The 27,487-nt window shown below is 37.9% G+C and overlaps 2 protein-coding genes across 2 annotated transcripts; both read left to right on the top strand.

The window, feature by feature from the left end:
• The first annotated feature begins 1,271 nt into the window (after positions 1–1,271).
• On the top strand, positions 1,272–6,337 carry tbcb (tubulin folding cofactor B). The gene is made up of 7 exons (XM_084717739.1): positions 1,272–1,722; positions 2,217–2,372; positions 3,680–3,823; positions 4,654–4,750; positions 4,986–5,177; positions 5,581–5,653; positions 5,763–6,337. The coding sequence occupies exons 2-7, from the start codon at positions 2,253–2,255 to the stop codon at positions 5,875–5,877; spliced, it is 741 nt and encodes a 246-aa protein (XP_084573865.1). The 5' UTR covers positions 1,272–1,722; positions 2,217–2,252; the 3' UTR covers positions 5,878–6,337.
• Positions 6,338–9,615: 3,278 nt separating this feature from the next.
• clptm1 (CLPTM1 regulator of GABA type A receptor forward trafficking) lies at positions 9,616–25,200 on the top strand. Its single transcript, XM_084717737.1, has 14 exons — positions 9,616–9,748; positions 13,355–13,497; positions 15,896–16,019; positions 16,242–16,400; positions 16,618–16,735; positions 16,846–16,931; positions 18,561–18,681; positions 18,861–19,105; positions 19,822–19,915; positions 20,009–20,199; positions 20,457–20,552; positions 20,693–20,828; positions 21,883–22,050; positions 23,944–25,200. The coding sequence occupies exons 1-14, from the start codon at positions 9,698–9,700 to the stop codon at positions 24,132–24,134; spliced, it is 1,923 nt and encodes a 640-aa protein (XP_084573863.1). The 5' UTR covers positions 9,616–9,697; the 3' UTR covers positions 24,135–25,200.
• Positions 25,201–27,487: the final 2,287 nt, after the last annotated feature.

The raw sequence follows: 27,487 nt of genomic DNA, 5'->3' as shown, positions 1-27,487 counted from the left end.
TCTGCATATCAGGTAAAGCTCTTAGGATAAGTTCTGAAAATAAATAACTTACCCAGATATTTGCTTTCTGTTACAACAGCAAAAAATCTGAAGCTTATATTGTTACACAGGCCTCACCCTGAACCTCAGACATTAATGAGAAAATGTGTGTCAGATACAGACAGTGGCATATTTTCAAGACATGACACACATACTGTATATGACCAGCAGAAGAGGTGTGAATGAAGCCAGGCAGGTTTGCAGACTTCCATCTCCATCAACACCCATAGGAATCTAAAGCTTCACTGGGGGACTGCGGGCTTGTCTCAACCCCCCTCTGCTTCTCCCTGCCTGGGGTTTCCTTGTAGCATTTCTGCCGTCTTTGATCTTCTCTTTTCTGCCCATACATGCTCGAGTCTGTTATCTGTGTTGGAGGAATAGTCTGGTTCACTGTTAACATGATTAAAAAAAAGACTTGTTTTCCGGCAGGGAGAGTGTTTCCTAATATGTAAAGATTTCTGTCAAACTGCAGCAGGACAAAATAAGAAATTTTTCAGAGGAATGAAGGATTAACAAATCTCAGATTAAATAGATTTTGTACTGCAAAAAAAATTGCAGGAATTTGATTTCATAACCATAGCATAAATTTTGTTTTATTCTATAGATTAATGTTACATGCAAAATCATGAATTATGGTTCAGATTTACCCAACATTAAAGTGGAGGTCAAACTGAACCTAATCTTGTTGTGGTTGTGCTGGACATTATTGAGAGTGAGATTCTGTGGCTAGAGATCAAGATTAGGTTAAACTTGAGTAATTCATATATAGTACAGGTCTTTCTTATTGCTGAGTCGTTAACTACCAAACAACAGGCAAAATGCCTTTATCATGTTTAAAATATTCCTAACAAAAAAATAGTTCAGTGCTCATAATTCACGTGTATGGTTTAGACTGGACGACAGCGCCACTCTGCGTCTGCTTCAACGGTTGCATTCACTTGTGTATTATGATTGGGTACCAATCGTGTCAATCTACTGCAAAGTAGGCGGTGCCTCAGCCCCTTTTAATTAATTTTGTAATCCTATTGGTTGAATTAATTTGCTCCCTGATGTGATTGGTGTTTCCAGTGTGGGGGCGGGTAGAACGTTCCAGAGCTGGGCGTAGGTGGGATTGACGTAATGTGATATAAACATGCGTACAGTTTAGACATTATTTTATTTTATAACGCGGAAGTCATAGATTCATCAGATTATGTGGTGAAACAAAAAACGAAATGATGGCGGAGGCGGAGCTTCCTGAAGCATGGTAGCAATACAACTGCTACAGCTGTTGAAAATAGTTCATTGTTTCGAAGCATTTGGTATAGTGAAAAAATGGCGCCATCTGCTGGTGACATCAGAGTGGTTCTGCCATGCATGATATATTAATCTCAGATCTCAGAAACGATCGCAATACAAGTGTTTTGCTTTTATTATTGTAATTTTGCGCCATATAGTTAATATATCAATATTGTTCCGTGGGAGAAGATTGACAAGAACATTCTGCAAAACCAGCGCGACGCCTCTGATACGAGGGTGACGTAAGGAGGTGGGGTCAGTGGATGGATCACGTGATTTTTGGCGTGGCGGTTGGTGGCGAAGCAACGATTCGAAACATCTTGCTGTGATACTTCTACTTTGACAGGTGGATATTGTGTCGAGTGGTCTGCTCCGAGCTCAGGATCACTAGAAAATTCACGTTTCGTAAGTAACTAACGTTATATCAACCTTGCAGCGTAGCCGATGGTCCTCAGTGTATCCAACGTGACTCTGCTGCTGTTGCTAGCCACCCAAACAGCTAGCAGTCTGTGGCTGGCTAGCTAACACAGGAAAATGTAACGTGAAACTCGAATGATCGCAGTTATAAAGTTTGCAGACATAAGAGATGATAACTTATCCAGCTAAACATAAACATTCATTTCAACACTTGAATCTGCTTAGTAACCGTGTGAGAGTAAGTTATAACGGTGTTAGGGGAACAACTGAGTACGACTTGGGAGTGGGTGGGTCTTCGTAGACTTTTTAATCATAATTGCCTTGAAAGAAAATAGCTCCAGCCAACTTAAGTCACTGTCAGGTATTAATATTTGAAACCCGGCAACATGACATCAGGAAATGATTTGTGAACAATTGTGAGACTGTGTTTTGGTTTCATTCCTGTTGGCTAATATGTCAGATTGTTTGTCTATTGTTTACAGTATTTGACCATCAGCTGTGTCCCTACCTTCGGCATAATGAACGGCGGAGTGACAGTAATTACCAATCCCGTTGTGAGTGTGCGCCTAACAAGCACCATCTCCTCCTTTGAGGTTCTGCAGCGGTTCAACAGAGGGATCACTATAGCAGAACTAAAGGTGAGACCCCACATCAAATATTATACTCCTCCAAATGATGCCTCTTTCCCCAAAGAGCAAAAACAAGCTGTCCAGATTTGGCGTGAAAACAACTTTGTAATATATTAGATGGTGCTCTAGGCTAGATATATATTGTCAGATCCCCCACACCCATTACATTCAGACTTTGAGCTGCTCCTGATTGAGGGTTCCATGGGTCAGCTGGAACATATACAGCACATCTTTTGTTCCATATGCCATACAGGCATTGAAGAAAGAATGGCTGCATCGAGGACACAATTTTTTGATCTCTTGTATTATTTATATATGGCCTATTTGCTGCTACCTGGCCATTTCAGTGCTGTATGTTGTATATTTTGTACATTCGTAATGATGTGTAATAGGTGTCGTCTATGTATGTATTTGTTTTACCTTGTGAGAAGTCAAAGACAAATTCTCCCTGAGATAGACAATAAAGTAAAAAAAATCAATCAAAATGGCTTTACTGTGGAGTTCTGCCAGACCCAACATGCACAATACAATTCATATTGTTTAAAGGAACAGTTCGTGAAAATCAAAATACATATTTTCCTCTTACCTGTAGTGCTGTCTATCCATCTAGATTGTTTTGGTGTGAGTTGCTGAGTTTTGGAAATATTGGCTGTAGAGATGTCTAGCTTCTCTTAAATATCATGAGAGTAGATGGCACTTGGCACTTTGTTAAACTGAGCAGAAATATCTCTTCCCAGAAATCATGACTTAGTTATTCAAGATAATCCACAGACCTTGGTGTGAGCAATTTCATGTCAGCGCACAAAAAAGCGTTTACTCATGGACGAGAGGCTTGTGCTTGTGACAGTGAATGATGTACACATTAATGGTGCCCTCCTCGGGTGAGCTGTAGGCTCTGACCGTATAAAGAAAATAGTTCCTACGTGGAACTGCTCGTAACAAGGTCTGTGGAATTATCTCGAGTAACCTGGTCATCATTTGTGGAAAAAGACATTGCTAAGAAGTTTTCCCAAAGTTTTTTTTTGTATTGTGTTTTTTTATTTATTTATTTTTTTTTTGCTTTTTAAGCCTCACCAAACAAGTGCTATCTAATTCCATTATATTGGAAAGAATGCAGACATTTTCACAGCTGATATCCCCAAAACTCTGCAACTCATCCCAAAACTATCTTGATAGTTAAATAGTACTACAGGTCAGAGGAAAAACTTGAGGCGATTTTGAGGTGAGCTGGCCCTTCAAATTCTGCCTTCAGAGACCTAACAGTATGTCAAAAAATAATTGTAATGCATGCACTATTTTGTTTGAATTATAATTAGGGAAAGTTGGAGATGGCTGTGGGTGTGCTTGCGTCTAGCATGGACCTGGAGTTGTACGGTACCTCTGACAAGTTTCTGCAGAAAATGGACGATAATGATGCTTTGCTGGGCTCCTATCCTGTGGACAATGAATGCAGAATACATGTAAGTAGCTGCTTGGTACATCATCCTGCTCATGCTCAGTTCTACAGAGTCTGTTATCAGAACTGTGTTTATAGCAACAGTCTGTTAGGCATACAGCTGTCTGTTATTCAGAAATAAGAATTCAGAATGGAATAATTGACCAGTTGGGTAAAAGGCAAACTTCATTGTGATCATACAGAGTATAATAATGCAGTCAAATGCATGCTTTGCATTTAATCCATCCCAGTATTACAAGCAGTGGGCAGCTGCTGAGCAGCACCTGGGGACCAACTCAAATTCCTCACCAGCAACTTGGTCAGGGGTATTAACTCTAGACCTTATTGCTTTGAGAAGAAATTGCTAACCACTGTGTTACTCAATCAGAACAAAGCATTCAACAAAGCTGTGTAATAAATTATAGGAAAATACCAAAAGAAACACGTTTTCAGATCAGAAAATCCATTTCTGTCTTGCTGTAAATACAAATTAGCTTCAGATAAGATAACATGTATTTTTAGCACAACAAATTATGTGATATTGCATGTTTTCTCGAAACATGCCTGGAAACTTTTCATGGTCCAAAGTTGGCGGTAAAACCTTGCAAACTGGTTTGAAAATGAGAACCCTGCTGTGTAGATAGTGGCTAATAGTTAATAATAATTCTGCTTTTCACTTGTCTCACATCAAGTGAGTTTTTTTTTTAGAATTGTTGCAACTCAAACCTGTATTATTATGCAGCAACAACGACTAAAAGAAAAAGCTGATAAACTGTTAATTGCAGTTTTGGGCTAAACATGCATAACTACTATTGTGGAGTATTAGAAGTGTCTGTGTATTATTCTGCATCACAGGTTATTGACAAGAGTGGAAGCCAGATGGGCGAGTTCACTGATGTTTCCAAAGTGGAGAAGTTTGAACTCTCAGATGCAGCTTATGATAAGAGAACAGGTATGGTCTGACATGTTCAAGCTTCCCTCAGCCGCAAAGGATCACATTAAAGTCACATAGCTACACAATGAACACAGTATGTAGGAATTTGACTCAATTAAATAGTTGAAAATTATGTCAGTCATCACAGTCATAGACAAAAAAATACAGTACGAACTTCATATAACAATTTGCAGCATTCACAGTCTGTTTTTAAGAATTGTTTGTTCAGTAGAAGTTTAACTTTCTTTCTTAGATTCAGCACGGTCATTCATGAAAAAACATCGCATTGGTCACTTCAATGAGGAAGAGACCGCCAAGAAGAAAGCGGAGCTTGCTGCTCGGGAGGAAGAACAGAAGGCTGCTGCTGATGCCATTTCTGTTGGCAGCAGATGCAAAGTGCAGGTCCCTGGGCAACCCACGAAGCTTGGCACAGTCATGTATGTTGGTAAGTGTGGATAAAGCCAGGCTTGTTTATTTTCTTCAGGACTTTGGTTTAAGTCCTGTGCCACTGAGGATTTTCTCTTCAACAGTGCAGATTTTGTTATTTTTGGTGGCTATTACACAGTGAAGCAACGTAGGAGGATTGTACTTAGTACACATTCCTATGCTAGTTTCAGGACCAAAAGTAAAATGCTGGATTGGCTGCTGAAGTGTTCCTGGTGCTGGTGTGTTTTGTTTTGTTTTTTTGTCTGTTTGATCTCATTATGCAACCCCACATTGTAAAATGATAAATCTGTCTTGTACCTTGAACCTTTATGATGAAGACTGAGAATTTAGGATCATAACTAAGCAAACAACAATAAGAGTAGGAGTATCTTGTGTAAAGATCAGTGTTGTGTTCATTGCAGGTACGGCAGATTTCAAGCCAGGACACTGGGTTGGTGTGAAGTATGATGAGCCCCTGGGAAAGCACAATGGAACGTAAGAGCATGATCCTTTTATTATTTTTTTTTTTGCAATGCACAATTCTGATGATGTTGGTCTTGATTTTGCATTTGACCCTGTCTTTTTATAAATTGTGTCTCCACAGTGTTGATGGGAAGCAGTACTTTGAATGTGAGAACAAATATGGTGCGTTTGTGAAGCCCTTGAGTGTGATTGTGGGAGACTTTCCAGAGGAGGATTTCGGTTTAGATGAGATGTAGGACTGTAATAACTTGTAACAAAGGCGTAGAGTGATTTCTGCCCTGAAATTTGAGCGTCAACCTCAAGCTGCTATCCATTCACCAACCGGAGATGACGGACAGTCATTGTCATTGTAACAAATTCTTGGTTTTGTTTTGCTTCTCTGGAAGGCATGATCCAAAGAGCAGCGTCTAAAGGTCTCGTAGGTTCAAGTTCTCGATCACTAACACCGAACGTAAGGTAGCACATCTCTGGGTGTGCTGGGTATGATAATAATACAGGATAATCATACCAACATGGTTTGATAAAGGAGAGGGTTTTGGTTGCATGTTAGGCAGCATAAAGAAGGTTAATATGTAGTCCTTCACTTCATGCACTTCTGTTCAATTTAATTTAGTTGCTTCAGCAGTACTTGTTGTTCCCAGGCTTTTTCAACACGGGAGTCTTCTGTGTAATCTAAAAGTCTGTTCTGACAGTTAAGATAACTTCATCTCCCCTCAATTAGTTTATATCAGTTTGTACTGAGATGATTGTATATAACTGTTTATAGTTACAGCTGTAGTTTTAGCATTTTGTGAAGACTGTAAATTGCTGAGGGTGGTCCAAGGAGTGGACAACTGTCTGTTGAAGGAAAAACTCCCCATAAAATACTTTGTCACTATAATAAAAAGTGAAATTGTACCTTGTATTCCTGACTAACATGATGTCACATACTGTGCACAGACTAGACAAATGTTTCCCCATCCTCGATTAAAATTAATGTTTAATTGTCAAGCTCATTCCACCATATTTCACTCATGATTGACAGACAAGAAAGAAAAGTAAAGGGACATATTTTTCTCCTGGCTTGCATTGCTTTTTATCCATATAGATCGTTTTGGTGGTGTTCAAAGCGCCAAAAAAATACATTTGAAAAAGTCAGCAGCAGTGTCTCTTTCCAGAAATCATGACCTGGTTGCTCAAAATAATTCACAGACCTTGTTGTGTTCAGTTTCATGTAGGTTGTGCAGATTGTAAAGTAGTTCTGGTAGATTCTACTGCAGAGAGAATGTAGTTCCTACTTGAAACTGCTCAAACAAGGTCTGGATTATCTTGAGTGACTGGGTCATGATTTGTGGAAAGAGACATTGGTAGTGAGTTGTTTTTTTTTGTTTAACTTACACCAAAAAATCTAGATGTACAAACAGCAATACAGGCCAGAGGGAAAAATATGTATTTTTGATTTGGGGGTTAACTGTCCCTTTTAATCCTAACCAAAAGTAGCCTCAATAGTTGAGTCAGGGGCTACACCCTCACCTTTTATGGGTGAAAGCTTGTTTTCCTATTTGCTATACTTGCAGATGTTGCTGTCTACATGCATCTACATACCTGGAATAGGAGTTTGAAAGTATACAAGGTTGGATGTTTCCTTTAACCGACTCTAAATTCCTTCAGTTTCATTTTGTTTTTGTTGTATGCAAACCAGTCCCATTTGTAGTTTACCAAGCGGATGTAAGATGTAATTTCCCTTTAATTTTTCTGTCTGAATTCATCTTGTTAAAAATTGAATTGTCTGCACTTGAATGTGTCCTGCTTATATTGAAACGCTGAAATAAAAAAAAGAATGTTTCAAGTTTAAAACTTGAAATTTTACTTTTTTAAATTACATGTGATCAAACAAATTTAACTGCTTATTTTGATCTGCACTCTCTTGTGTACAAATGTATGACTAAATCCATCCATTAGATATACAGCTTATCCTGGATAAATAAACCCAATAATTATGAAAAGTGTATATTGGAAAATGTCCTGTGAAGTTTTGTAGCTTGGATACAACGTCCAAGATTGTTGAACTGCATACAGATTTGTGTTTTATTTTCTCAGTCCAAGTCCTTTGGTGTGTCTCAGAGGACTCAGTCTTATTTAAAGACTAAAATGCACTAAATACTCAAAATAACATTCACTCATATCTAATTGGTGATTTAATATGCATGTTTTTTTATTCTTGCAGTTCCATATAAGCACGACACATTAAATTTTATGTAGTTGTTCAATCTGTGTTAGCATTTCCTTCTTTCATCATTTAATTCAGTTTTTTGTTCGGGTGGGGCGTTAATAGGTAATTTATTGGAGATGTTAAATTGTGAAACCTGTGTTTCCCATTTGTAGCGCACAAAATGTATCTGAGATTTGCAATGTACCATTAGATGTATATTTTTATTACCATTGATACCAAGTTGACCATTAAAGTAATATTTCAAAACACAAGGAACATCAAAAACTACAAAAGTTTGATTTTACGTTTGTTGCTGCTGGTATCTGTATGATGCAGTACATCGTCTTGTGTTCTGTCTTTGAATCATCATTACAGTTTACGGCTCCATAAGTCACTCTCCAGTTAACTGCCTCTCTCCATTATAGTCACCATCACACTCAGCTTTTGAGGATTTGAAATGAATATGCCTTATTTATGCTTTGCTTTATGTTACCATAGCAAATCTGTTAACATGTTTTTTGTCATCCTCTGAAGTTTACAGAAAGAAATGTAAATTAATTATTTTTGTGGTTTCTTTTCAATGAAATGTTATTACCACAAATACAGAAGTGTAGTGGTGTTCACTTTTCCTTTAAAAAAACAAAACAAAAAAAATTTATCTCTAAGGTGCTGGTGTTACTATGTGCCAAAGGGTAACGCATAATAAAAATGATTTGCCAGTACAAGTAGTGAGTAGATTTGTCTGTACTTGTCTGTCCCTGAGGTTTCTTCCTCTTAAAGGAGTTTTTTTGTCGAGTTCTTCCTTGTCTGAATTAAGGGGTTACTGTAGAGGATGTCAAGCCCTCTTGAGGCAAATTTGTGTTTTGTTATTTTGCCTAAATTAATAAAACAGACTGTGCGGAAAGAACATTATGCCACAAATCTCTAGTGCAATAATGAAAAACATCTTGAAGGAGAATTGTTTACTTGATTCCTTACCCACTCTATAGTACTTCCTTTGCTGAGAGGTCAATGAGAACAATGCATTTTGAATGGATTTGTGAAAAACTAAAAACACATACAAAAACATACACTCCCTGGACATATTGCATTCAAGACAGTAGGACAAAGCACTACAGTGAGTATTGACAGTATGCAGTACATTCATGGTATTCTGCAGTCTGTTTACTATGTGTTTCACTGGAGTTTTTGCCCTTTTCAGACTTTTCTCCTCTTCATGCACCTTGGAAGTGGGTGATTGATTATCATTACTGTAATATATCAAATCTCATTACTATATTATGCAACTTATGCTCCTTGTTTTATAGCCTGCCCCTAATTGACTGACAGTATTAGAATATTCAGAAGTTGACTGATCATGAATAACACTAAATCGTTTAGCCTCAGTGTTCCTTTCTACAGATAAATGGCATGTGTATTTTATATTATTTAGTGTGTTAGATAAAATATATAATATTCTTTAATAATTATTTGTTTTAAGAAACCATCCATCTGTGTTGGTATTTGCTTTTGAAATGCAGTGGAGTAATATTATAAAGCAACATATACTGTGTGCATTTTATTCACATCACCATAAAACGTGTAACAAACACCAAGTAGATAAAATTCCAGTATTAGTTTTTAGTAAGCTTTAATTTTCAGTCATACATCCGAACATGCATGACTAAGCACGGTGTTTCATGCTGTTTCATCAGCCTTGTCACAAAAAGCAGCTTACAATATTTATCGGCCTCACAATTTTCATCACTCCCCTGAAGACCACGTCACTCCAGTGACGCTACAACGGAACTCTCGCGAGACGGAGCGCGGTTTCCCAGCCAGCAGTGTGGTCTGGTGTGGTGTGTGCGCGACAGAGACAAGGAAAGATGGCGACGCAGGAGAGCGAAGCAACCAAAGCTACCGTGAGCAACGGCGAGGTAAAATGAATGACACTCTGATTACATTATTCACTTTTCACGTCCAAGTGAAGGTGGCCGCTTTGCTTGTTTGACTGTTGAGTGTACGACCGTTAGCGTTTAAACGTGTTACCGATCGTTACATGAGCCCCAGTGACGTTGTCAGTGCCGGTTGGTTTTAAAACGACCCCCTCCTGCCGTTAACGACGTGTTGAGAAATCCTGACTGTTGGCGACTGGTAGCGGTTTCAACGGTCAGATCTCACCGTGAGATACACAGTCACATAACCGTAACGAGATAATGACTTGACTCCGAGTGTGATAGTGTGAGCCAGCTGACTGCTGCAGTGTGTCAGTTAGCTATCACAAGGCCTGAACCTGAGCAACGCAGCTTGGCTTCACTAACCAGGCCAGTCTCAAGCAGCTCACACACATTTCTTGCCTAACTGTTAAACCTGATGTCGCCTGCCTTTTATTTACAGTAATTCTCGGGAAAAACTTCAGGCTTAACGTGAATTTTGTAAGCCTCGCGGTAACCGTTCACCTGGCAGCTCAGCTTGTTAACATTGACAGGTTAGGTAGATGAATCAGGTGAAGCCATCGTCAAGTATGGCTAACGTCGGGAAATGCATCTTAAATTGTTATAATAGCAGTTTTTGGAAGTAATTATGGTGGTATCTAGCCAACTAATAATTACTTCCGGAGTGACACACGTCTGTCACAAGTTACCAGAGGTCAACGTGAATCATAGCTCTCCAGAGGCGAATCACTGGTCTCCCTCGTTCTTAATCCAAATCTGTTAGTCTCGGACCAAATGAACAGATTTCTAGTGATACAAAATATTGATATCAAAAAACAAGCATATATGTTTTCTTTATTTAAGACCAAGACACTCACTTAACTTGTATTTTTGGTCATTTTTGTCTTGTTTGAATCATTTCAGGATTGGGTGTAACTGTAGTTTTGTAAGTTTTTTTTTTTTTTTTTTTTTTTTTGTCTTTTTTTAGGTTTCAGTTTTAATTCTAGGATATTCTTCACTCCAGTTTAGACCTCTCATTTATCATCATTACAAACACGGATATAATGAATCAACTAGTTTTAGACCAAGAGAGTTTACTAGTAAGTTTTTCAAGGTTCAACAGTAAGGATTGCCCACTTGGCCAGGGCAAATAAGATACAATGTCATGTTTTTAAATAAAAATAAATAAATAAATAAAAATGCTCATAACTTCCCAGAACCCAAGGTGACATCTTCAGATTGTTTCTGTCGTCTGACCAACAAAACCCAAAGATTATTCATTTACTATCATAAACAACAGCAAAAACCAGCAAATCGTCATATTTAAGAAGCAAATGTCTGAAACTATTAATCAGTTACCAAAATGGGCAACTAATTTTATATCTGTTCATCAACTAATAGTTGCAGCTCGAGTTGTTAACATTTAACTTTGGTTTGAAGGTGTGGTCCAGATTCCTCAATGTCTTGTACAACCATCTGGGTAAAAAGTAGTTGCAATTTTGGTAACAGCCTGTGTTGTTCAGGGGACAAAATATTTTTTATCCATACAGTTAGAAGTGTCTTTTGAGGACTATTAAACATTTGTTGAATATTAAGCATTTAAATTTTTTTTATTTTTTTGTTATTCTTGGATTTATCTTCCAAGAATAACAGATGCCTAGTTCTGTGATTTTAATGGTAATACACAAGTGGTAGAAACGAGGGCAAGGGTACAATGTGCTTCTAGTGTCTCTTGTAATAAAATTGCTCTGTCAGGATAAATGCGCTATTAGTTGTGGATGAGGCACTTATGCTGCTGCTCTCGAGGCCCACTGCTGGTGAATCAGTTTAAAGAAGTTTCAGCAGTATTAATCTAGGGAAAACACTAAGTGGCTTGAAGCCAGATACAGTCAAAGGTGTTTGCTGTGCTTTTCGTTTTCTCAGTTTTTATTTAATTTTCTGACGAATACAGGTGTAAGACATATGCTGAAGTAAGCATTTTCATTCCTTAAATTATAGCCATTTGAATTAATCTTGTGCTACATGTCCTCTAAATGTGGAAAGGCTGTCTTTAACATTAACAAATAAGCATTGTAGCAGAGATAGATAGCATTTTTTATTAATTATTAACTGACACACATACAACCAAACATGTCTTTTACATCCATATTTATACGCTTAGTATTGTAATTTATATATATTATCTCGTTTCCTTCCCGGAGAAGACATGGTCACCATGCAGACTAAATATTATCAGAACAATCTCCACTTTTTCTGTGAAAGACTAACTTGTTCTGAACTTTTTGCCCTCTTCCTGTCATATACACACATGCAGTGACAATCCAGCGTCAAGCATTTACTCTGCACCCCGACTAGGCGGTTAATTGTTAATCTGTGTTCAGAGTGTGTAATTTGTAAATTATTATCTTAAGCTGAAACGGATAACCTGCTTTTGTTGGTTAGTGTGTTGGTGATCCGTCTGTGTAATGGTTATTACATCGCTGATCCCTCCAAGAGACAGAGATCCATGTCTCTGATAATAGAATTGCTTCTATTTTAACACAACAGGACATGGCAGCAAGGATGAAAAAGCTCTATTTTGAGCCACTTTGGCCTTGAAATGCTCTGTTTGTATTGGTGCTGCTGGCCCAGTGGCTTATCACAAACTATTTTCCACTGTCAGATTCATTTCTAGGCCTTCATGACACCCTGAAAAATGATAATAATCTGCTCAGCGGAAAGCATTTTTCCCCCCTCAAGTGTTGTTTGTTTCTAGAGGCCAACCTCTGGTCTCCCTTGTGTTGATGACAATGGGGGGAGATTAGACATTTAGATAGTGAATGAGTCTCATGACTTGGCATGCGCTTGTGTATTGTGTCACTTGAATAGAATGTGGCCTTGCTGGAGGGAAGGGGGGGTCACATCGACACTCTGAAGCAAACTAATGACAGATTTTTACTGGTCTTTAATATGCAAATATGCATACTGGTACTCAAATTTGATCTCAGAAGAGTGACTTAAACCATGCAAAACTACAAAAGCTCTGCTAATATTATGTTAGTTACATTAAAGAGTAACCTGTAATTATCAGTTTTGACAGATTGATTAGGTGGTATAGTGCAGTTAGAATTTTCATTTTGATTGATTTGTCAGCTAGATTGAGAGGATGTTTGTCATTTTTGCTTTATGTGATTTCAATAATTATCTAATTATTAAAATGGTTGCTGTTAATTTTCTAATCTGGCACATTTGCCAAGCATTTCATTACAAACCTCCAGCTAGAATTTTGTAGAGAAAAAAGTGTTTGCAATTATTACCTTACTTTCATGAGATGACAAGTGTGAAATGAACTTCTTAAAACATAAAGTCTGGGACGTACCTTCAGACCTTAAAGACGTACTATATGCTCCCTGTTTTGATTGAAGATTGAGGATGAATCGGTGCCCTCTAGATTATACTGTATCATGGTAGGCTTTCATTTAAGCACAGTGGTTACATCAGGCATAAAGTACATGAGTGCCTTTTGCTGCCACTAAAGCTGTTCTGGTTTGATGGGGTACTTCATTAAATCACTGCTCAATCATTGTGGTTTTCTTGGGCTGCACTGACCCTGTGCCTGTATGGTTGTAGGTGAGCAGCAATGGAACTGCTGCAACAACAGATGGCCAGACTGTGCAGACAGCTGGAAATGCACAGGACCCTCAGCAGCAGCAGCAACAGCAGCAGCAACAAGCGCCAAATGCATGGCAGGTCATTAAAGGAGTACTCTTCAGGTGAGTTTTTGTTTTTGACTTTTTAATGTTGTAAGCTCACTCATTCTTTACAAAAAACATAATATGATGTATAGCGATGGTGTCACAATCAGGGCTCAATATTACCACCATCCACCAGCCAAGTGCTGGTAAAATATGCAAGTGGCTGGTAGATTTGCTTAACTCACCAGCCAAAAAAACAATGGTAATATTTTATTGGCTGATAAAACTTGAATATAGACTAGCTATTTGGCTGGTGGAAAATTCAGCTTGAGTTCACCTTACTCCTACAAAATTTACCCTGCTCCAGATCTCTGTGCAGAATTTATAGTCTGTATTGCCTCTCCATCTGCCATTTTATCCAAATTTGGGCTTTTTAAAATCTGTTTCTTTTTTGTGCAAATGGCAGCCCAGACAGGCAGAACAAATAGTTTATTGATGAATGTCCGTCTCTGTTTTGGTATAGTCATGAGGGATTTTTTATTTCTGGCTGGGCTTGGTTGGTTGATCAGATGTCTAATTATGGTCTGCTTAATGTTCAGTGCTCTGTTCACTGCATTTACTCACTAGCTCTGGTCCACAAGTGCTACCTCCTGACTGTAGGGGATGAACAAAACCTGTAATATGGATCACTCACTTTATTATTGATGTTTTGGTTAATTATTAACTCTCATTAGATAAAATTCATATAAACAACACTGGTACCAAAAAAGAGAGGAAAGTGTTGCTGCCTAATGGTTGTAGGTTGCAGAAGTTTCAAGGCATTTTAACAGTTATTTTTATATGTTTTGCAGATTCAGTAGCCAGTTAATATTTAGGGTTGTGTTCCAAGGGTAATTTTGCATTGAAATGCTCATGCAAAATGCAGCATGTGTGGCGCTGGTGTAAGTGTGGTACTTTTTTGGCACCTAGTTTAATAAAAATCCGTTGGCTGGTTTTCCCTGCTTGAAGCAAGCAGTTACTTTGCCAGCCAATCAGCAGCCACTCAAGTAGAAGAACAGGTCCATTTATTAGATTAAAAAGATCATATTGCATTAACCATTTAAAATACTAGTCTTTAAATAGATTTCAATATCGTGCTGTGGAGAAGTGTGTGTGCTGGAAAAGTGTCATCTTTCATTAGTACACATCCCTGTTTACAGCTGTTGTAATGTAAAATTGCCATCAGTGACAGAGAATTGTAAATTTATTATAACAACCATTCATTGTTCAGCCAGATCACCAAAATAATTACTGCACAATTCTCTAATTATTTCTAAACTACAGTACTCTGTCACTGATTGTATGATGGATCCCAGCACTAACGTCTGCTGCAATACAATAAGAATTAAAATATCCCCATCTACCACTACACATCTGAAATATTTCTCAGAAAACAATGGTGCATTTATGACAACCGAGCTCAGAAATAGTTTTTTTTAAATATGTATTTATTTATTTGACAGGGACAATACATGTAGGCATTGTTACATTTAAATAAAAAAAAATCCAACCAGTGCAATGTACATAGGACCTCTAGCCATTGCTAATTTGTAGTCCTTGTCCCTGGTTAGGCTTTTAAAGGATAAAACACAAGATTTCAATACAGTCATGAAAACTAACAATAAAACAGATGGCAGTCAAAGTGTGAATGAATGAATCAGTGACTTGCTTTGGTCAGTTTGCTTTGCTGTGATTGCTTTTAGTTTTAACATCTTGCATAAGGCAGGGGAAGTAGTAGCCTTTGATAAGACAGACTATTTGGTTAATGAAAAGTCACTTGATGGTTTTAAATCATTTTAATCTCATTGAACTGAGGAATGCCAAACTAATCTAATTACACACATTCTGCACGGCACAAAACCACTCATCTATGGGTTAACAAAAATGTAGCAAAGAATATGTCATCATAAGTTTAACTATGATATTGGACAGAAAATGTGTTGCATATGTATTGTAGTTTAACCCATACAGACCAAGGAGGGAAGTAACACAAGCACACAGAGGGAGTTTGGAAGATAGTCTTAAAATGAAAGAGCTTTGTCAGTTCTTGATATTTTTGAATATTTCCCTTGTACCCTGTGTTCTTCTTGCACATCTAATTTTGTATCTTTTGATCTATCAGTGATTTATGATGGAGGACAGGCATGCGTCTTAAAGTCTGAATGTAATGCAGTTTGACTGGAAACAGTTAAATCAGATTAGCTTCCTTGTGGTTCCACTCTCCACTAGTAGCTCATCAGATAAGGAGTTTGTTATGGTAGTTTACCCAGTATGAGTCCATTTACAATCAAATTTCCAAGTATTTTTCAAGTATTAATCCAAATCATGACTCCGCTGCTCTCCTCCTTTTATATTTTTGTTTTCATCTCATATTTGACTTTAATTCCCTTATTGACCAAATATTTTCCTCTGATTTTGTTTGCGCTTAATCCCTCAGAATCTTTATAATCTGGGCGATCAGTAGCTGGTTCCGTCGAGGGCCATCCACGCCTGACCCCAACACGCCAGCCGGGGCACCCAGAGTACCCAGCAGGAACCTCTTCCCCAAGGACACCCTCATGGTATTACACCTATCCCCTCTGTCCTGTTGTGTTATCTGCACAGCCAGCTGTTTCATTAAACATGTTTTAATTGAATTGATGCTGTTGATTCTTTAACACCCCTTATACTCTGATCCCCTCAAGTATTTGACAGCAGTGAAGTCTCCCCTTCAGACTAACTGGCTTGCTCTCCCTTGATGCTGTAATATCATAAACACCTTTATTTTCTCACCATCCCTGCAGGACCTCTATGTGTACGTGTCCCAAGAGGAGGTGTTCTCTGACTTCAACAACACAGAGGCCCTGTTCTGGTTCCACAGGGACCTGGTTTATGGAGACTGGACCACGGGGGAGAATGGGGACGGCTGTTACGAGCACTATAAGGAGATGGACATCCCAGAGGTGAGGATGACTGAGGATGGAGGTGCAATGTGTGAAGACGGAGATGTGACAGACAGTAGATGGATGGTGAGAAGGAACAGGTGATAGGATTCATTTAGGAAATGACTTGTATATAGGTGGAGGGCAGGGAAGACAGGTTAGTAATGAAGTTGACTGATTTTTACTGCAGTTATGTTTGTCTGACTGATGCAACTTCCTGTTTGGTATGTATTTGCAGAAAGTGCAGCAGAACGGTTCCCTGTACATGCATGTCTACTTCACTAAAAGTGGATTCCACCCAGATCCTAAACGCAAGGGGCAGTATCGCAGACTGGCAACAGTTCATGCAACACGAAGTGAGTGCATGTGGAAAACACACTTAAACATAAGCTGTAATATTACAGTAATATATATATATATGTAATCATTCATCTTTGTGGTAACTTTTACTTGTCTACTCTTTCAGTGCTGAATAAATTCAAGCGAAGAAAGTTTCTGAAGACCAAGAATCTGCTAACAGGAGAGACAGAAGCAGATCCGGAAATGATCAAGGTTGATTTTTTTTTTTTTTTTTTTTTTTTAAGTTGTTCACTGTAGAGCCAGACCATTAATCCAGGGCTCTCATTATGGAAAAAAAAATCAAAGCTCTTGTCCTATCTTAAGTTTCCAAGATAGGAGAAAAAAATCCTGTTTTCCTACTACAGAAGCACTTCCTAAACTCATGGCTGTGTCCTCTCCTATCTCAAACCTTGTATCTTGTCTTAACTTGGGAAATCCCAACTAGAGCTTAAAACTTAATTCCTCAATCGGTACTCATCCTGTCAGGCCTGTATCTCAGTTAAGAATGTAAATGAGATTGCTTGTTTTGCTGACAATGGCTGTCTCACTTCACTTGTCTCTGGCTAGCTTGCAAATGGGCAAGAAATTATAGGTTGTCAGTCCTAGCTTTGATGAGTTGGAGACTGTGATGAGGCTCCGTGCCTTATAGCACAGATGTCATATTGGTCTGTGTCGGCTGATAAGTCAAGAAATTGCAGTACAGAAATGCTGCACTTGAGGCTGAATGTGATTTAGAAGCAGTGTCATTAGAACTGCAATGATTAATTAGTAGTTGTCAGCTATATAATAATCGATTAATCGTTTTGAGACCTTTTTTTTTTTTTTTTTTTTTTTTTTTTAGAAAAAAAAGTCAAAAGTCTCTCATTTCAATTTCTTATATGTGATTATTTCCTGGTGTATTAACTCCTCTTTGACAGTAAACTGTCTTTGGGTTGTGAACAAAAAAAACAGGGATGTCACCTCGAGCTTTGGGAAATACTGATCAAATTTTTTTATGGTTTTCTAACATTTTATAAACCAAACTGCTAATCTGTTAATTAAGAAAATTAACAGATTAATAAACAATGAAGATAATTGTTAGTTGTAGCCCAAGTGTCATTATTATAGTAGTTTGTCCATCAGAGAGCAATGATGAGTTGATTTTTTTTTCCAACTGAAAAATGTCCTATTTAGTGTATATCTTAGTCACAATAATTGATGATGGTTTCTTGTTATATTTTTTCAAATAACTATTGTTTGTTATATTGTTAACAGATTTTTAAAAGACTAAAATAACAATTTGTATCGGCCTAAGAAATGCAGTGTCGGTCAGGCTATAGTACACTGTCTTTTGAATGGATCTCTGTGCTTCATGGCCTCTGGACTGCACCAAATGTAGATAACTTCATAGTAGTGTTTCAAGTTGCATCTTGAACACTACAAAACCTAAGTTTGTAATTATGGTTTATTCTACTATGTTTGGATTTCTGATGTAGTTGAAACAGACTTACTTTATTGATGCAGAACTTTGATCAAGCACTAACTTTTCCTTGATGTACTTGATTTCCTGGTAAAGGATTTTTGACTTTGTCTTATAATTTTGTTTTCATATATCTATTTAAAGTGACTACTGTGCAACATACCCCTCAAGAAAGATTTTAAGAGTGAAATTTCATTTCATGATCTTTTTGATCAGTAAAGGTTAACCTCATCTTATGACATTGGCTTCCAAGTAAATCTTACAGTAACATCTATTGTAGCTAATCGTGGAAAAGGCTGCGAGGAGAGAACCCACATTAATTTTACAAATTAAAACTGAAAAGCTCATCACAGACATGTCTAATGAAATGTGTTTCCTCGCAGCGGGCAGAGAGCCACGGTCCAGTGGAGATAATCTCTCATTGGCACCCCAACCTAACCATCAACATGGTAGATGACCACACTGCCTGGGTCAAAGGCTCTGTTCCCCCTCCTCTAGACCAACGTAAGTTCCTTCCACTCACCTCTTTGTCGTTTACTGCACAATGCTGTACATTTTAAAGGTCCCCACTACAACAGCTGCTTAATGTCCCAGCTAATGAGTCTTGTCATTTTCATATAATTTTTTTTAATGACAAACCATCTTTGACATTTCCATTACTTTTCTACCCTGTCTGTCCATAGATGTCAAGTTCGATGCAGTAAGTGGCGACTACTATCCCATTGTGTACTTCAATGACTACTGGAACCTTCAGAAGGACTACTATCCCATCAACGAGACCCTGAAAACACTCCCACTGCGCCTCTCTTACTGCCCACTGTCCCTGTGGCGTTGGCAGCTGTACGCTGCCCAAAACGCCCGCTCACCGTGGAACTTCCTACCTGAGGACACCTACGAGCAGTCTGATGAAGACCAGGACTCTGTCAAGGTGAGAGGTCAAGAGTCACAGAGACAGAAAACTGAAAGAAAAGTATTGTATTAGATGTGATGAGATGGAAGAATTTTTGATTCTTTTATGCAGGTTTGAATTTGGGTTCCTTCAAGTTGAGTTGCAGTAATAATGGCTGTTATTTAGATATTATGATATATCAAAAGAGAATCTTCTTGTGAATATGGTGATTTACTTTTTTTTTAAATTCTGTGATCCTCAATACCCATTTGATACCATGGTTAAAAAACAAAACAACATAACAGTAAATCCAAAGTACATATTTTGATAACAAATGACACTGACTGAACTGTAAGGAGTTGGGATGGTAGCCTAATACTGTGAGTTATGGTTACATTTCAGTAGCCTAAACATAGTAGCCTTAGCCATCTAGCCATTGCAGATGTTATGGAACATAGTGGGATACTCAATGCAGAGGAAAAATAGTTTGACACCGGCTTTTCAGTTACATGTTGTGTCGTGATATTTGATTGATTTAAAATGTAATGCACCTTTTCAGTGTAGCCTGTATTAACACACCATCACTTCAGTATTATTATGGCGATTTTCTTACAATTCTCATCCCACATACTTGGACAAACTGTTGTGTTGGCAATTTTCTAGTTATGTGGCAACAGCAGTTGCAAAATGTAACCTGTGCAACTTCTGATCAACCATTAAAAATGGTGGTTGTGTCACCTCTGTAACTTGTATAGGTGGCCCTTTTGGAAACCAACCCATACCTTCTGGGTCTCACCATTGTTGTCTCCATCGTGCACAGCATCTTTGAGTTTCTCGCCTTCAAGAATGGTAAGCTCACACCAGACGGCTTACATTGACAACAAAAGTTTGCACGGTGGCTGTTTACCCCTTGGCTTCAATTCATCACTGTCTTCTCCTCAGATATCCAGTTCTGGAACAGCAGACAGTCTCTAGAAGGTCTGTCCGTGCGCTCCATCATATTTGGAGTTTTTCAGTCTCTGGTGGTGCTGCTGTACATTCTGGACAATGAGACCAACTTTGTGGTGCAGGTCAGCGTCTTCATCGGCCTTCTTATCGACCTGTGGAAAATCACCAAGGTCATGGACGTCAGAGTAAGTCCCAACACTTATTTTCCTGCACAGTTCACCTTCAGCCAAAAAAGTGGGAGCTTCTGGTGAATGTGCAAATATGATGAGCACAGTATTGGCTTTACCTATTACATTTGATGATATCCAGTCACACATTGTTGTCCAATTTTCCTTGTCTTCCTTTCTGTTAATTCAAATGCTGACCTATTGTATCTGCACATTACTTTCTGCATATGTGCATCTTGTTCTTCCAGTAATCATCTATTTTTGTCTGTTTCTAGTTGGACAGAGAGAACAAAATTGCAGGAATATTCCCAAGATTGGTATTCACAGACAAGTCAACATATGTGGAGTCTTCAACCAAAATCTACGACGACGTAAGTCAAACCAATACTCGACTGCAAGGGCAAGCCTAAATACACATTTCTCTGTTTTGATGTGTAAAATATTACAAACATCTTATAAAATTGCTTCTGATTTTTCTGATAATTGCTTTTCTCTCTTGGACTGTGAACAGATGGCCTTCAAGTACTTGTCGTGGCTGCTCTACCCTCTGTTTGGCTGCTATGCGGTCTACAGTTTATTGTACGTAGAGCACAAAGGCTGGTACTCATGGGTACTCAGCATGCTCTATGGCTTCTTGTTAACCTTTGGTAAGTTCATCTGAAGCATTTATATACTCCACTACTTCTCATTTTATGTCCTTTTTTGTATTAAGTATTGGAACTTTATACATCAGCTGACACATAAACAGGACAAACAGGACTAACTGTACTCATTTTTTTAAAATTGTAAAATAGAAATTTTAGAGTAACAATTAAAAGAAATATAAGAAGAGCCTTACTTAGCTAATGAACATGAAATGATGCAGGGAACACAGGGGAGCATCATGAATCCACACACTGCTCATGTTTTTCTTGTACAGAGCAGTAATTACTGGGCATGTAACCATATGAAACGGTTTAAATGATACAATATTTATCCAGATAATAAAAACAAAGAAAAATGATTACTTGAAAAATGTCCTTAATTAAATAATAAATATTATGTAACATTTGCCTTCCCCCCCTAACTCGAAGTGCTTATGCCTTCATTCTTTAATAAAATAAAAGTATCCAGTCTGACCTAAGCATGTGCAAAATTTGTGATGAATTGTCTTTGGCAATTAATGTTTGAATTATATATATACAATTGCAAAACTAAATAATGCAACAGTCAGTAGCAGACCTTTTCTAAAATAAAATATTCAAAACAAGTAATTAACCATGTAATATTGTAATAGATGTCCACCCAGCCACCCATCTAAGTTTTAGTGTTAGTTAAAACTCAACCTCTTTTGTTTTTGATGCTTTCCCTGGAGCTATATTTATTTTATTCTCTAAATGTATTATTGATTTTACTCTCTGCTGACACATTGTGTCCAGCTGGGTTTGTTCCTGTTTGTAAATCTATTTTATAGGCCAGAGATTTGGCCAGTTATTATCATCTCTCTTAATTATCTTGTCTCCAACTGGATGTATATACAGCTAATGTTTTCATACTTGCATCATGGTTACATATCCAATTCCCAGCAGCCTCTAATGTGCTGTGTATTAATAGGCAGTTTCATGAGGGCAGTTATGTTGCCTGCTGTCTAATTTACTGTCTCTGTGTGAAATTGTTTATAACTGGTGCCTGCCTTCCTTTCTTTCTGTTTTTTGTCTTTAGGTTTCATTACAATGACGCCACAGCTCTTCATCAACTACAAAATGAAGTCTGTGGCCCACCTCCCGTGGAGGATGCTCACCTACAAGGCTCTCAATACCTTTATTGATGACCTGTTTGCCTTTGTCATCAAGATGCCGATGATGTACAGGATAGGATGCCTCAGAGATGGTATGTCATCCCTCATCTAGATGTTGATATTTTGTATTTTTGATTAATTTACCACAATCAGAGTACATTAAATGAGTTAAAGACAGATTTGTTGGACAGGTGTTCTGTTTTGACTTTAGCATACCAACACTAGAGGAAGTGTAGGATCATGGCATTGTGTTTATTTCCCTATAACCACGCAGGAACTGTCGAAATTACCATCAGCCTGATCTGTCATAGCCTCTCTTATAATTAATCATCCAACTGCACCTAATGTCAGTTCACTAAATCACACACTGATTTGCATTATGCCCTATTGCCAGCTTATTCATGAGGGACTATTTTATTGTAATTAAATATGAAGAGCAAGCTCAAGACCACTGGCACCATCAGCATATCTAGAGGATTTGACCCTTTTTATCCCATGGCTTGACACATCAGCTCACAGGCAACTACAAGACTCCCTTAAATGAGTTGCAAGCAGTTGTAAATGTTTTCTTTTATGCAATAGTTAGTGAAGTGTGCACAGTTTGTCATTCTTGATAATGATATGTTGTTTTTAAAGTGAGTAAGCCATAGAACTAATCACAGTGTTTGTTTACAATAACTTGCGGGGAGAAAATTCCTGCATCACATACAGACAATTTCATGGCAGCAAAATGTTGAATATTTTCTTTTTTTCTTTGTTTTTTCAAAGTCCATAAAGTAAACACAGCAGAAATGTCACATGGGGCAGACGAGCTTGTTTAATGTGTCAGTTACAGCTGAAAATGACAAAAGAAATAAGCAAGTTTGCCAATTTTACATATTTCCACATTTCAAATGAACTTCCAGTTGTTGACCCAGATGTGACGGCTAGATGTGTTGTGATGTCAGGCTGATTTGGACTATTGAATATAGTTATCGGTCGGCCTTGACAGGTTATATACATGCTGAGGATACTGCTTCTCGTTGCACAACAATGCTTCTTCTACAGTTAGTTTGAAAAGAAGATTTCACTGACTAGTTGATGCTGCTGAATGATTTTAGTGGGTTCATGCTGCATTCATGTCATGCCGGAGTGACTGTAATTACTGGTGTCCTATTTGTAATCACTCTTACGCTGCACTAGACAGTAAACAGGATATCATTTGAGTGGACAAGAGCAGGGCAGTATTATTTGGTGGGGCTGGCAGAAAGTACTAGCAACAGCAAAGGTAGATGGCATTGCCATCCTAAGTTCAACTTTTTACTGTTGTCTGATGGAATTTACATCCAAAAGGGCGATCTAGACAAGGAGAAGCTAATAATTTTGGAGGAGCAACATAAACAAGGGATACAGCAAGTGCAGTTCTCCTTAGACTGTCCATGTTGAAAATGAATGAGTCAAGAAACTTTAACATTCATTTTAAGTTTGCAATAAAATATCAAGAGGATGCTGCCTTTTATACCTACATGCATTACTAGAACAATTTCATAAACTAATAGACCCAAAATAATTTAAATATTTTGTTGCATTCTTTGCAAACAATACAACCTAGATTCTCAAACTGGTACAAGTAGCACTGGTGGTACAAGCAGCCTCTAATGGTACGTGGAGGAAAAATAAAATACATTAATTTCTAAACATGTAATACTATGAATACTACAAAACATCAAATCAAAAATATGCAAAATATGAGATAACTGGAATGTAATTTAAAATAAGTTTTGTTTGTCCTGTATTTTTATTTCAATATCAGTATGACTTGGTACATAGTCCTGATCATACGTGTAGCGTCAACAACATTTGATAGCACCAAACAAGGTGGTATGTAGTGTAAAAAGTTAAAAAATCACTATAACTAAGTTGTACTTGATGGCTAATGGTTATCAGGGGAATAATGCATTAGAACGCTAATTTCTGACTGGACTAACTCGTCTCCTCTCTTGCAGATGTGGTGTTCTTCATCTACCTTTACCAGCGCTGGATCTATCGGGTAGATCCCAACAGGGTCAACGAGTTTGGCACCAGCGGAGTGGACCACGCCCAGAAAGACACAGCAGCAGAAGCAGCAGAAGATGCTGTTCCCGCCGCAGCCACTGCAATCACAGACAAACCAGAGGGGGAGAAGAAGAACGATTAAGCAAGACCACGCCCCTGTCTTCCTCCCTGGCCCTCCCTGCTGGGGGCAAAGAGGACTCGTGGAAATTAAGCAAGGAGGGAAGTTGTCGTTTAGCTGTCATGGACGCCACACAAAAAAAAAAAAAAGAAAGAAAAAAAAAATGCAGTTCAACTGTTCCCTCTGATTCCTGTGTGGGCCCACAGAGAATCATGTTCAGTGTAGACTTGGTAAATTCTTCTTTCTGTTCCCCGCCCTCTTGTTTTGCAGTTCAAGTGAAGTAAAACAAAACGTGATGTACTGTATTCTGTATGATTTCTCAGAGGGTAACAATGTCTTGGAGTAGAGGGTGGGAGGGGAACCGGTTGCAGTTGCACTACATTTTTTTTTAATATATATATATATATATACAGGGAAGAAAGAGGCCAAGTGCAACTTTTGTTCTTTGTGTAGATTCCTTGTGAATTTTTCTTTTCATTCCATGTGAGCACCATGTTTCGGATTGCCTGGAAACTGGTGAGTAGTGCTGGGGGAAACTGGAAAGATCCTGAGTCACGGCAGAAGTAGAAAGCTCAAACAAAAAGAGGTGGTGACTGGAGACAAGATGGAGGACCCTACAAGACACTACCCACAAGACAGTGACTACTACCCTCAATTTTAAACAAATGGTTAATGTTCTAAACTTGAACATTAAAAAATAACAGCCTTGTTGGTATTAATATAAATATATTAATATTGTCAATGACTTAATTTTTGTTTTTCAGTCACTGAAACATTATTTTGTATGTCCTCAAACTGTACAGAATCTCAGCTTGTCATGTTAATAATACCGATGTCAGAACTGTCTAGCAATAGCTAATTTGCAAGTCTAATTTTTATTTTCCCCCCTCAGCCAGAGGTCTGGGTTTTCAGATTGTTTCACGTTGACGCTCCAAACCAGATCACCTTGACAGACAGACACAGTGGAGGCAAATGGGTGTCAGGTGTGTGCTGGAAGAATTACAGTGTCTCTTGTTTTCATTTCGAGTGCTGTAAAATGTTGAAACAAAGAAGGTTCCATGTTGGTACATATTAAATTTTGATTCATTCATGTTTATAGTAAAACTTCTGTGTGATTTAAAATGTCTAAACAGAGCTTTTTGATTTTACTCAACTTGCTGCTCTGCTTTCAAGAACAGTATTTTTGCATGAAACTTCATTTTTCCACACTAATTTCTGTTGGCTTGGTTTATAGATTACAACTAAGGGTTGCTTTCATTATTGATTATTCTATTTCCCCTGATGAAGAGTTTTTGTTCTGACAGAAAACTGAATGATCATCACAGTTTTCCAGAGCCAAAGCAGATGACTTTTCTTGCTTGCTTTGTCCAAACATAAGACCAGAAACTCAAAAATATTTTAATTTACAAAGAAGTAAAATGAGAGCAGTGATAATAATTGAATTCAAGAGATTGAAACCAGCAAATGCTTGTTCATGCTGTTTAGAAAAGTGAAACTGTTGTTTCAATTATGAAAATAGCTGCTGCACTTCAGTCTGATTGTCAGTCACTTTTAAATTAAAATAGCAAAGCTTGGGTAATGTTGACAGAGGAACAGCCATCACTTCTTTCTCGTGTATTTGTGGAAACAAGCAAGTTGGATACATGCTGTCACAAAATACTTTATACAGTATGTGTTTGTAATATAACAGTGAAAATATTGCAGAATATATACTTTGTTGTAACTTCAGCTGGCCCTTTCTAGAAATCAAACTATACTTAAGTCAGTTTGATCCTCAGAGAGAGTAGCCTTGTCTCAGACCTCTTAATTTCTGCCCAAATCTACAATTTTCTTTTCTTCTGTTATCCAAATGGTTAATAGCAAAAACTAGAAATGTAGTCAGTCAGTATCATGCTGGTGGCTGAGTGATGTAAAGCTAAAATGCGGTGGTGGCATTTGCTTATACATAACAGGTCTGTGGCAAAAATCTGGCGATACAATATTATGATATAGGAGTTAAGATTAAATGTATTGCAATACTTAAAGCAATAGTTCACCCAAAAATGAAATTTCACTCAGTATCTACTCACCTCTGTGCTGATGTGAGGATGGGTGAAGATCTTCAGTTCACGAAACACTCTTGGGAGCTTCAGTGGAAAACAGTGTTGCAGCCAAATCCAGTACAATTGAAGTAAATGGTGACCAGTTTTAAAATGTAAAAAAATAACATGCACAAAATGTCTCCTTACTGCTCATGTGGTGTAATCCAAGTGTCTGTAAGCTGCAACATTCAAATTTTAAATTTAATTTTTGGGTGAACTATCGCTTTAAAACAAGGCAATAATTTTTTAAAACTAAATATAGGAAAACTGTCATAGTATAAAGAAGTAGTGGGATCTGCAGTTGTATTAATCACAGTCCTTGAAGCGTTCAACATATCACCACATTTTGTGCAATCTGAGCAAAGGATAAATAAGTTTACTTCCTGTCTCAGTTTGCATTGTTATATTAAAAGTGGAAGAGTCAAATGGCTGAAGACAGATCATAACACTGCCATGAATCATAGCATGTAAACTATTAACTAATTAAATTCTATAGTGTTTTTGAGAATTGATAGATAATCACATAACACTGTGTTACCCAAGTCTATCCATTTTTTTTTTTTTTTTTTTTTACATTGCTAATATGGAGGATCTATGCAGAGGGGCAAAGAATAGATATTTAAGATAGTTCCACTTGCCTTCATCAAACACTGCAGTGCCTTGAACCCAGACCTGATGCTGTGTTTAACCCTGAACCCACTGGTTCCCAACCACTCTTCATCCTCAGGACATGCAGCCTGGGTGTGAGCATGAGCTGAATCAAGAGACACGTGTGACTGTAGCTTCTTAAGCCCTAAAATGGTAAAACTGTCCTGAATTTCACAAGACCGTTGAAATCTGTTGCAGAATTGTTTTTTCTATCATATGAATCATCTCCCTGGTTGTGAAACACTGATTTGATTCTCTTGAAGATTCATCCAGACAGTGACCAACTCCAGACTGATTTTTGTAAAAGTTTAGAACATCTATAGACATTTTTTTTTTCTCACGCTTGCAGCTTTCTTATCTGCAACACCGCTGCAGCTCAACGGTTATCTGTTTTCTTCTTTCTTTAAATCTTGAGTCACAGCTTCCTCTAAACGACTCAACTTTCGCTTTTCGTTTCCTTTAAATCGCCTGTCCTCCTCTGTCTGACCAGCAGGCGTCATCGTTGCGCCTCATAACTTGAGCAAAAAAAAAGCCTACTTTGGCTTTTTGCTCAAGTTATGAGGCGATGGTAAAAAAAAAAAAAAAAAGGATTGCAATACGTCACTCTTTTCTAAGAGCAGTTACAAAAACGTGCAAAGAGGTTATTGG

The sequence above is a fragment of the Lutjanus erythropterus genome, chromosome 4 (assembly GCF_056507025.1).
Source record: "Lutjanus erythropterus isolate fLutEry1 chromosome 4, fLutEry1.hap2, whole genome shotgun sequence".
In the NCBI taxonomy this organism is placed as follows: Eukaryota; Metazoa; Chordata; class Actinopteri; order Lutjaniformes; family Lutjanidae; genus Lutjanus; species Lutjanus erythropterus.
The sequence above is the reverse complement of the archived record's forward strand: the minus strand, read 5'-3'. Positions and strand labels throughout refer to the sequence as shown.